Here is a 12,946-nt window from a genome sequence, read left to right on the forward strand (position 1 = left end):
GAAACAAAAGCAAAGGTAAACAACGGGGACTACCTGACCCTAAATGGCTTTTGCACAGTGAAGGAAACCATCAACAAAATGAAAAAGGAATCTACTGAATAAGTGAAGGTATAAATAAGACATATATCCAATAAGGGGTTAATATCCAAAATATATAAAGAACTCATAAAACTCAACAGTAAAAAAAATCTCAAACAATCCAATTAAAAAATGGGAAGAAGACATGAACAGACATTTCTCCAAAGAAGATCTACAGATGGCCAACAGACACATGAAAAGATGCTCAACATCAATCATCATCAGGGAAATACAAATCAAAACCACAATGAGACATCACCTCATACCTGTCAGAATGGCTAAAATAAAAAATACAAGAAACAAGTGTTGGTGAGGATGTAGAAGAAAGGGAATGTTTGTGCACTGTTGGATGGGAATGTAAATTGGTGCAGCCCCTATGGAAAATAATATGAAAGTTCCTCAAAAAATCAAAAACAGGGGGCCCGGGTGGCTCAGTTAGTTAAGCGTCTGCCTTCGGCTCAGGTCATGATCCCAGGGTCCTGGGATTGAGCCCCACGTCAGGCTCTCCACTCAGTGGGGAGCCTGCTTCTCCCTCTGCCTACAGCTCTGCCTGCCTATGTGCTCTCTCTCTCTCTCTGTCAGATAAATAAATAAAATCTTTAAAAAAAAAATCAAAAACAGAAAACCAGTATGGTTCAGTCATCCTACTGCTGGGTATTTATTAAAAAAAAAATTAAAATACTAATTCAAAAAGATATATGCACCCTCCAGGTTTACTGCAGCATTATTTACAATAGCCAAGATATGGAAGCAAATCAAGTGCCCATCGATAGATGAATGGATAATGAAGATGTGGTGTACACACTTACACACACACACACAGAATATTACTCAGCTGTAGAAAAGATTCTGCCATTTGCGGCAATATGGATGGACCTAGAGGGCACTGCACTAAGTAAAATAAGTCAGAAAAAAACAAGTATGATTTCACTTCTTTGTGGAATCTAAAAAACAAAACAAATGAGCAAAACAGAAACAGATTCATAAATACAGAGAACAAACTGGTAGTTGTCAGAGGGGAAGAGGATAAAGGGATGATGGGTAAAACAGGCGAAGGGGCTTAAGAGGTACAGACTTCCAGTTATAAAATAAGTCACAGGGATAAGAAGTACTATACAGGGAATACAGTCAATAATATCGTAATAACTTTGTATGGTGACAGATGGTAACTACACTTATCAAGGTAAGCACATCATGACATATATAATTGTCAAACCACTATGCTGTACACCTGAAATCAATATAATCTTGTATGTCTACTATACTTCAATTTAAAAATAAAGAAAAAAAAGAAATGTCAGAATGCTGGAAACTAGTGTCTTGAATAAAGAATGCGGCCAGGTGATAAGTCTCCAGAAACACTGCACTATCTGATGAAATGCATCTGAACCCTTTATGTGCTTGGCTGAGGATGCAATGGGGCAAAGCTAGCATCTGTGGAATTATGACTGAAAGCCCCCCATGTCAGAATCCCACCCAGGCTGAATGATAAGGCAGCGACATGGGGCCTCAGCAACCATCCTGTCAAACCTACAAACATGCACTGTTGGTGGGAAACCTGGTACTAAACCAGGTTTGGTAGATGACCTGCTTCTAAGTTGGGGTTCCCTCCAAGGGAACAGAGCAGAGCAGCTCTCTTGCTGTGATCTAATAATAAATAATACAAAGACAAATGCAGCTGCTTTGACAGTTTTTAAATCTAAACACAGAATAGGTTTTTGTTTATATTTTGAGAATGTAACTCTCCCAGGAAAACTTGAGTTAGGAAATGTGAGGAGAAAGGAAAAAATAAACCCAAAGTTGCCTTAGGATGTGGGGTTTCAAAAGGAGATAAGGAAATTATTTGAAAGTCCCATCTTACTGGCATCTAAAAGAAACAAAGAGGCAAACAAAATGCCCCGGTGGGAACATGCTGATGTCATCTCAAATAATGGCTGAAAAATATGGCTGAGAATGAATTAAGGAAGAGAAAAAAATGCCCTCCAAATAATGAAAAAACAGTATCCCTCATAGACTCTAACCATTGATTTTAAGATTTGCCATTATTGTATGTACCACTAAGACAGAGAACACTAAACTATGATATATAAGTAACTATAAGATACATATTGATTTCAGAAGTGTTAAAATATGAAAAATGTGTATCTTATATTAATGAAAAAATCAAAGAAATTCCAAATGCTTAAGGAGGAAAAATGGGAGGGAAGGAAGGGGAGAGCAGGGATAAAGAGTACAATAAAAATTTTGAAAATGATAAAAACCATGTAAAGTAAATATTAAATGAAGGAAATATAAAAATAAAATCAAGAATATTAATCATTACACTAATTATTAAAGGATTAGTTGATCAAAAAACAGACTACCAAATTACATCAAAAAGTAAAACCTAGGGGTACCTGTGTGGCTCAGTCTGAGTATCCAACTCGATTTCAGCACAGGCCAAGATCTCAGGGTCATGAGACTGAGCCCCACATCAGGCTCCGCACTTAGCGTACAGTCCGTTTGTCCCTCTCCCTCCCCCTCTGCTCCTCCCACACACCCCCAGCCCCTTGCCACCGCTTGCACACACATGCACACGATCTCAAATAAATAAAATCTTAAAAAAAGTAAAACCTAGCTACATGCTATTTATTAGAAACCCTGTAAACAAATGATAAAGAAAAACGTAAATGGGATAACAAGTATACACAAAATACAGAAAAAGCAAGAGTATCAATACTAACAGACAAAAGAGAATTTAAGGTTACAAGCACTATTTGAATAGGATAAAAAAAAGGGGCAGTATTACTAATAATTAGTGAGGTTATAAATCCATAATCTTATATGCAGCACACATAGCAGAGAGGTACATAAAGAAAAAATCGGAGGTGCAAAAGTAATTTGGTAAAAATTCAATTAAAATTGGAGACTTTGGCTTATCTTTTCCGGAACTGATACATCTAGTACAGAAAAATAAAAGTGATCATATGGGGTGCCTGGGTGGCTCAGTCAGTTAAGTGGTCAGCTCTGGGGAGGGCAACCCCTATTTTTAGTATGCTTTGCTGGAGCCAGAGAAGCAATAAGGATTTTGTCTCCAATTACCAGGTTCCTGTCTTCTGACTGCAGAGCTGCAGGCACAGAGGCTGGTCACCAGTAATTCAACCCCCACCAGCTAAAATGATCTCCACCATACTGAAAGGAGTCATACCTATTTCTTTCAATATTCAAAAACAACCATGTATAGAGAAAATTAAGAGAGCTGCTATACATGCCCAGGAAAAAACACAGGCTCAGAAAGGACCTGTAAAACCTTAACTTTCACAATATGCTCATCCCTGTACAGACATACTCTATAAAAATAAAACAAAGAGCAAACCCTAGAGAAAAGGGAGAATGTGATTTCCAGAGTTATCACATAAGATTCAAATGTCCAGTTTGCAACAAAAAAATCACAAGGCATACAAAGAAACAAGAAAGCGTGATCCATTCAAAGGAAAAAAATAAATCAACAGAGAACATACATGAGGAAACCTGTGTATCAGACTTACTAGACAAAGACTTTGAAAACAACTGTCTTAAAGATGCTCGGGCGCCTGGGTGGCTCAGTTGGTTGGGCGACTGCCTTCGGCTCAGGTCATGATCCTGGAGTCCCTGGATCGAGTCCCGCATCGAGCTCCCTGCCCGGCGGGGAGTCTGCTTCTCCCTCTGACCCTCCCAACCCTCCCCCCTCTCATGTGCTCTCTCTCTCAGTCTCTCTCTCTCAAATAAATAAATAAAATCTTAAAAAAAAAAAAAAAAAAAAAAAAAAAAAAAAAAAAAAAAAAAAAAAAGATGCTCAAAAAGCTAAAGGAAGATGTGGACAAGCAAGAAAATGATCAATGCACAATATGCATAACAGTAAAGAGATAAGTTTTAAAAAGAGCCAAACAGAAATTCTGGAACTGAAAGGTACAATAACTGAAGTGAAAAATTCACTAGAGGGGTTTGAAAACAGATATGCACAAGCAGGATAAAGATACAGCAAATCTGAAGATAGGACAATTGAAATTACAAAGCTTCAGAAAAATGAACAGAGTCTAAGGAACCTGTGGAATATCATCAACACATTGGGGACCAACACCACTTTCTGCAAAACACAGAAGAGAGAGAAAAAGGGAAAGAAATTATGGCTGTAATAAGCAATGCAAGCAATACAGGCTATAGTATTTCTAATAATACTAATGTATTTCTCTCATGATTTCTTTCATAATTTTTTCTCTAGCTTACTTTACTGTAAAAATATAGTATATGACATATATAACATACAAAATATTTGTTTATCACTCCTTATGTTATCAGTAAGGCTTCTAGTTAATAGTAGGCTATTAGTAGTTAAATTTTGGGAACTCAAAAGTAGTAGCTTCTATGCTGAGTTCCTTAGATGTCATTAAGGAAAATGGGCTGCTAATCTTGCCAAAAAAGGACAGAAAATTGTCGCCTCATGGTAACACAAACCATATGACCTTATGATATGGGAAAAATAAGACATCTCATGTAATAATGTAACATAGTTTATGGTTGACCCACAGGTAGGAATCTCCCCCCATCTAAGCAACAAAGCTTTAATGCAAGTGCTCATTCCACACTGGAACCTCAGCAGCCAGAGGCCACTCTCACCATCCCTCCACACTAGATGCCCTCCTTCAACCACAGCTGAAGGCTTCAGGACTTTGCATTCATAGGGCCTGAATGCTCCTCTAGAACCTGGCCCTCTTATGATTAAATCCTGTTTTAGAAGATGGACTGGAAATGAATCATCAGAAACTATGGTTTTACTTAGAAAGACTTCAAAACTCCAAAAAACTTTTAGAACGTAACTCAGTCAGAACTTGGGAGACTTCCTTCAATAAGTATGATGAGATTCAACAACCAGGATTCTGCCTTATTTTATAGTTAACCAAGTATTTCTTTTATTTTCCTACCATGTTTCACGAAGGAAGATTATCTTTGTATAACCTACACTACCAAGCACCATACCTATCATCAAGATGTTACCAATGATTCTTTTTAAAATGGCCTGACCAAGATGCCAAGCAATTTGTGAGTATTCAACAATATTAAAACTATTGTTTTTTAATGACAAATAATTACTAATTAGAAAAATAATTATTATAACAGAACAAAGTCCTTAGCCTAAAATTAAATGGCCATGAATAGACAGATTTATAAAATTTATCAAATACCACATTTTGACAAAATCAAGATTAATAGATGCTGTCTCCCTTTTCTCATTGGCTATCTGTAATCAGCTGAGGGCTGGACTATTAACTAGATATATTATAACTCCATGACTATACGTAATTATAACTCAGATGACTATACATATGACCAAGCGTCCATAGTACTGTCTTAGAAGGAAAAACCCATCAACTCTGAACACTTGTTCTGGTTACCTGAGGCAAGGGGTTCTGTACTGTTTGTACATAACTGGTTCTTTGGATGAGTAAGAAATTCTTGAAGCTGCTGACTAAGCAACTTTTGGATAAGTAAAATATTCCTATATATAAGAAAAGTACTATACTGTAGAATACAACCACTGTACTAAGAATTCAGAAAAATAAATGTAGTCTAGAGTTACTGAAAAGTAACCAAGGACTTCATGAAAGATTGCAAAGATGATCAAAATCTGGATTAGGGAAGAAAGGAAGAAAACAAAATAGGAACAGGGATTTGTAGAAGAAACATACAAGAGAAAAACAGATTAATATGGGGCCAGATTATAAACCATTTTAAGGATTATTAATTTGAAACACTGAGGCACAGAAAATATTTTATGTATTATATACATTAAAAGCCATTTTAACAAAATTAACCTGTTGTTGACAAATATAATGGAATGGCACAATAAATCAGACATGAGATAGTAAGCATCTTCAACTTGGGTAGTGGTAAAGGAAATAAAGAGGAAACCTAAGACACAGTCCTGAGAACACACTGAGAGAAATTAGGTTTTCTGAGCTTCACTGCCTTCAAATGACAATTCCATCATCATTTACTGCCTTAATCAAAAAGGATTACTATGAGGATAAGTAACTGTCTCCATATATACCAACACACACATTCCCTCTAAATTAAAAATCATCATACAACCCTGAGGCATACATTACTTTTAAAAAGGGGACAAAGAATTCGTAAGAGTCAGAAATGACTACCAAGTTTCAAGTGTAGGAGTAATGGGTTGCTATTAACAAACAGAAAACAATGAATGGAAAACAAACATGCTTGAGCAAGGTTAAAGATCAACAGTTTGCTTTTTTATTTAATGTTCTGTTACCAAGCTGAAGAACTTTTCAAATGAATGATCTAAATGCAAGTCAAAAATATTTAAATTTAAGAAAACGTATGTAATTATATATTTAATATAATCTTAGTAATCTCAAAGATACGTACCAACACACACATAAAACATTATCAGTAGGGAAACTTTTTAATATCTTTTCTATATTTTCCAGAAATCAGCAGTTGTTACTATGAAAAAAAACTGATATCATTCAAAAGGCTTTTTATCCTTTTCATAGAAAATTTGAAGAAAATGCATATAAACTTACTCTGCCATGATGTGGGACAATACCCTTCAAACTGTCTGCCCTTTCTTTCTCTTGTTCAATTCTCTGAGTACTAGAAGAACATGATAATACACCATCTATATGCCTTCTACTATCTCCAGTATCTACAAAATTACCTGAAATACAAGAAAAAAAATTAATAGAGCAATGTCAAAGTCTCAGTAATCTAATAACTGCTTCTTTTTTTTTTAAGATTTTTTATTTATTTTATTTATTTGAAAGAGAGAGACAGAGATAGTGAGAGAGAGCATAGGCAGGGAGAAGAGGGAGAAGCAGGCTTCCCGCTGAGCAGGGAGCCCGATGTGGGACTTGATCCCAGGACCTTGGGATCATGACCTGAGCCAAAGGCAGATGCTAAACCGAATGAGCCACCCAGGCGCCCCATAACTGCTTCTTGCTATTCAAATTATTTTATGTAAACCTAGTTAATTAACAATCATATGACAAATATAGCAATTTGCATACAAGAAAAAATAACCATCAGTAAGAGACAACAGGAAATGTGACAAACTGCGACCACACAAAGAATTCAGTTTTAATTCTCAAATGTCTGAATAAAACACACTCATTTGTAATAAGCAATGCAAGCAATACCCACTACAGTATTTCTAATAATATTAATGTATTCTTTTGAAAACATTTAGATTGTTTAAAAATTTGAAGAAATTCAACAGTTAATACAGGTTACATTATACCAAAGAAATGAATCTTTGGAAAAAAGGCAAAGTCAAATAGAATTTAAGAAAAATGGTATTAAGGAGGGCAAGTGTTGTGATGAGCACTGGGTGTTATATGCAACTAATGAATCACTGAACACTACATCAAAAACTAATGATGTACTGTATGGTAGTTAACATAATAAAAAAATAAAATAAAATCTTTAAAAAAAAAAAAGAACAATGGAGTCATATTTCAATACTTACTGGTCCCAGGCAGACAAACAACATGGCCTACTTCAGACTCTTTGTGGGTTGTTTCAGAATTTCCTGAAGAGTGTAAGCCATGGGAAATCAGAGAGCTGTTATTTTCTGATTGAGATTTATAGCTATCATTTTCATTTGCCTGTTGAAAAAATATCTTAGCTGTATTTTTTTAAATTAAAACCAAAAAGTTTTAGGGGAAAAACATGAGAAGCAGAGAATGACTTCTTGACAGAAGGATGCCAGGTAATTAATGTAAAAGGAACTGGAAACATCACCATTATAATCACCATAGGAATAACTGTTTCTAGGAGGCCTCAGCAATGATACTAAATCCAGTTTGTGAAAGGTTCTTGGGGAATAGGAAGTTCACATGGCCTCAATGCATCATTCCCCAGATTACTTATTGATAACAAAGGAGAAAAGAAAGGCACCTACACAAGGACACATGTAGCCAACAACACATTAACCAAGATTATCAAACACAACATCACCAATAGTGGGACCAACAGACTTCTACATCTCCTGATGTGATACAAGGAGAAGCACATATCATCCTTATGTTTAATCTTAACCTGTTCATGATATACATGCTTACTTTGAATTCTTGCCAAAATCTTTGATCAGGAGGGGAAAAAAGCAACCAGATATAACCAGCTTATCGGTCATTTTACATAAAAAACTTTAATGACATGGAAGAACTACTCCAAAGTGAAATACTAAAGAGATAGGACAACCAGAAGCAACTGTAATCCTTGATTAAATCCTATATCAAAAACAATAAAAGTGAAGGACATTTTGGAGACAACTGGATAAATGTGAATATGGACTGTATATTCATTTACATTACTGTATCAAAGTTAGATAACAGAAGTGAGATTATGCAGGAAAATATCTTTATTTGCAGGAAAAAAATGTCAAAGTATTAGGGTGACATGTCAAAATATCTGCAAATTCCTCTTAAATGATACAGGAAAAAAGTATTCATGGAGGAACAAAGGAAACATAAAGATGGCCAAATGTTAACAATTGGTTAATTTGGATGAGGGGCATACACATGTTCATTGTGATATTCTTCAATTTTTCTGCAGAGGAAGGAAAAGTAAGAAGCAGCAAGAAAGGACGGACAAGGTATTTCTCATCACTTTCTATCTGGAAAAACAGAGACCAAAAAAAACCAAAAGCTTCTGTTTTATGGTAATATCTAATGAGACCAGTAACAGTTTTCTAAAGTCAAATTTATGAAAAACCGTAAGATTGGAACATACCTGACAAGGATCACTTGTAGGTAATTTAAAATCTTTTTCTGGATGTTCCTGTTCTAGGTCTTCATATATCATTCCTGGAATAGCCAGTTGCTCAAAGTAAGCCTCCAAATGTTCATCATAAAACTCTTCATCATCAATATCATCATCTATTGGTAAAATGGTAAAAAAAGAAAAAGGAAACATTTTAAAGTACTGACTGAACTATAATATTTAATCAAAAGGGTTGATAAAGACTTCTGAGGAAGAAGGCAGAGTAGGAGGTCCCTAAACTCACCTTGTTATATGGATACAACTAGATAACACCCACATAAGTGTGAATAACCCAGAAAAGGATCCAAAGACTGGCAGAGCAAACACTCCACAGCTAAATGTAGAGAAGAGGCCACATCAAAGAGGATAGGAAGGGCAGAAACATAGTCAGGAGCTAAATGAACCCATGGGATCAAAAGGGAGGGATTCCAAGGGTGCAGAGAGGAGAGAGAAACAGACCCTCACACCAGGCAGCCTAGGCATGGGGAAGACAAACCCCCAAGACATTTGGCTTTGAAAAACACAGGGGTCAAATTTCACAAGTTCTTTCAATCACTGGGGCATACCACCTGGAGCTTTAAAAATCAGTGGGCTTGGCTCTGGCAGAGCCAAGAGGGCAAAAGGAAACGGGGTCCCTGCCTTTAAAAAGCACAACAAACAGCCCTGCAGGGATACAACACAGAAGCAACAGTCTGAAAACCACCTAGGGTATGCAGGAGATTTGTTGACTAATTTTGGTGTATATGCTGGAGGATCAGGGATCTTTGGGAGACTTCAGGAAAAAGGAGCTGGTAGGCACTATTTCCCTTCCCTGCTCCCCAGCCTAGATACACAAACACCTGTGGGGACCAGTGGGGCTAAGACACTCACTAGGTAACTTGCTAACAGTGCACCCTGCCCCACGTTCTCCTGCAGCTACACCCCTTCCAATATGCTCTTGGCCAGAGCACGTCCAAAGTAGTGCCACAAGCCTGGCAGTGTGCAAGCAGCCCTGACAACGGTCAGCACCACTCCAAAGTGACTTCTGCCCCAGGGAGAAAGAAAGATAACCACATACATATCAAGACTGTGGTCCCAGGAGTAGGCTGAAGACAGACAGCTAATCTGACTGCAGGCCCCACCCACCAACGAAAGCTTCCCAGGGGACAACAGAGAGAAAGCTCCTTGCAGTTTGGTGCTACCACAGCTCTGGAAACACCTGGTCTGACTCAACTCAAGCCCAAGGCAGCCCCAGACTGGCCCATTACAACACAGGGACCAAACCCTGCCCGTAACAGACAAAAGAAACTGCAGATGACTGCACTGAAGGCAAAAGTGGCTCAGCCACAACAGCAGGGCACACGCAACACACACAGGTGACACCCCTTAAGCACCAGGTTCTGGTAAACAAGGGAAACTGCACTGGGGGGCACTACAGGACCTCTTCATAAGGCAGCTACTTTCAAGAGCAGGAGATTTAGCTGACTGTCGAACCACATAGAAACAGACACAGAGAGTTAGACAAAATAAAGACAGAGGAATATGTCCCAGATGAAAGAACAGGACAAAAATCAAAGCAATAGACCTAAGATAAGTAATATTCCTATAGAGAATTTAAAGTAATGGTCATAAAGATATGCACTGACTAGAGAAAAGAGTAGAGGACATCAGTGAAACCCTTAAAAAGGAAATAGAAAACAAAAAAGAACCAAAGTTGAACAATTTCATAACTAAAATTAAAAATACATGGAATAGATGAACTAAATAGACTAGAGAAAGCACAGGAATGGATTAGCAACCTGGAAGACAAAATAATGGAAAACAATCAAGCCGAACATAAGAGAGAAAAAAATAATAAAGTGAAAATAGACTTAGAGAACTCAGTGACACCATCAAATGTAGTAATATTCACATTATAGGGATCCCAAAAGGAGAAAAGAGAGAAAAGGGGGCAGAAAATTTATTTGAAGACACAATAGCTGAAAACATCCTGAATCTGGAGAAGGAAACAGAAATCCAGATCCAGAAGGCACAGAGCCCCCAACAAAATCAACCCAAGGAGGTCCACACCAAGACACATAGCAATTAAAATGGCAAAAAATAGAGATAAAGAGAGAATTCTAAAAGCAGCAAGAGAGCTGGGGCACCTGGGTGGCTCAGTCAGTTAAGTATCTGACTCTTGATCTCAGCTCAAGTCTTAATCTCAGGGTTGTGAATTTAAGGCCCACGTTGGGCTCCATGCCTTAAATAGATAAAAATAAAAATAAATAAAAGCAGCAAGAGAAAAGAAAACAGCTACATGCAAGGGAATCCCCATAAAGTTATCAGTGGATTTTTCAGCAGAATTTTGCAGGACAGAGGGACTGGCATGATATATTCAATTGGCTGAAAGGAAAAAACATGCAGCCAAGAATACTCTATCCAGCAAGGCTATCATTCAGAATAAAGAGAAAGATAGAGTTTCGCAGACAAACAAAACTTAAAGGACTTCAAGACCATTAAACCAGCCCTACAAGAAATGTTAAAAGGCAATTCTTTAACTAGAAAGACAATAAGTAGGAGTACGAAAGGTAGGAAGCACAAAAGCAGTAAAAGTAAGTATATGTATAAGAATTAATCAAGGGATTCACAAAATAAAAGGATGTAAAGCATGACACATAGCTAAAACATACACATATACCTAAAACGTGGAGGGGAGAGAAGTAAAGAATAGGTTGAAACTTAAGCAACCATCAAATTAATAGACTGCTATATGCAGAAGATGTTATATACAAACCTAATGATCACCACAAATCAAAAATCAGTAATAGATAAGGAAATAATAAAGAGAAAGGAATCCAAGTACATCACTAAAGAATGCCACCAAACCCTGAGAGAAGAGCAAGAGAAGAAAGAAACAGAGAAGAACTACATAAACAGACATAAAACAAGTAACAAAATGGCAGTACGTACATACTTATCAATAATTACTTTGAATGTAAATGGACTAAACACTCCGATCAAAAGATACATGGTGACTGAGTGGATGAAAAAGCAAGACCCATCTATAAGCTGACTATAAGAGACTCATTTCAGACCTAAAGAACCATGCAGATTGAAATTGAAAGAAAGAAGCATGTATCATGCAAAAGGAAGTGAAAAGAAAAGTCAGGGTAGCAATATTTATATCGGACAAAATAGACTATAAAACAAAGAAGGTAACAAGAAACAAAGAAGGACACTATATAAACATAAAGGGGACAATCCAACAAGATATAACAATTATAAACATATATGCACCCACCATGGAAGCACCCAAATACATTAAGCAACTGATAACAAATATGCAAAATGTAAGCAACAGTAACACAGTAACAATATAGGGCTTTAACACCACACTTATAGCAATGGAGAGATCATCCAAACAGAAAATCAACAAAGAAACAGTGACTTTGAATGACACGCTGGACCAGATGGATCTAATAGATATATTCAGAGCATTCCATCCTAAAACAGCAGAATACTTCGCAAGTGCACAAGAAATATTCTCTAGAATAGATTACAAAGTAGACCACAAAACAAGTCTCACCAAATTCAAAAAGACTGAAGTCACACCATGCATCTTTTCTTAGCACAACACTATGAAACCAGAAATCAAACACAAGAAACTATCTGGAAAGAACACAAATACATGGACGTTAATAACATGATACTAAGCAATAAATGGGTCAACAAGAAATCAAAGAGGAAATCAAACAATACATGAACAAATGAAAATGAAAATACAACAGTCCAAAATCTTTGGGATGCAGCAAAAGCTGTTCTAAGAGGAAAGTTTGTAACAATACAGACCTATCTCAAGAAGCCAAGAAAAATCTCAAACAATCTAACCTTATAAATAAAGGAGCTAGAAAAAAAACAAACAAAACCCAACAACAGTAGAAGGAAGGAAATAATAAAGATTAGAGTAGAAATAAATGAAATAGAAACTAAAAAACAATAGAACAGATCAATGAAACCAGAAGCTGTTTCTTTGAAAAGATAACAAAATCGATAGATTTTTAGCAGTACTCATTTAAAAGAGAGAGAACTCAAACAAAATCAGGAA

General features: G+C 36.6%; 1 protein-coding gene across 9 annotated transcripts in view; it reads right to left on the minus strand.

The window, feature by feature from the left end:
• CEP192 (centrosomal protein 192) overlaps positions 1-12,946 on the minus strand; it is a 145,104-nt gene that overhangs the window by 94,866 nt on the left and 37,292 nt on the right. For all 9 annotated transcript variants that reach the window (XM_032399206.1, XM_032399204.1, XM_032399205.1 and 6 more), the window contains 3 exons: positions 8,851-8,996; positions 7,586-7,724; positions 6,645-6,778 (listed from right to left, as the gene is read on the minus strand). In XM_032399206.1, the coding sequence (XP_032255097.1) occupies positions 6,645-6,778; positions 7,586-7,724; positions 8,851-8,996 (419 nt within the window). The remainder of the gene's footprint in view (positions 1-6,644; positions 6,779-7,585; positions 7,725-8,850; positions 8,997-12,946) is intronic.

This window comes from Phoca vitulina, unplaced genomic scaffold (genome assembly GCF_004348235.1).
Source record: "Phoca vitulina isolate PV1807 unplaced genomic scaffold, GSC_HSeal_1.0 scaffold139, whole genome shotgun sequence".
NCBI classification, from domain to species: domain Eukaryota; kingdom Metazoa; phylum Chordata; class Mammalia; order Carnivora; family Phocidae; genus Phoca; species Phoca vitulina.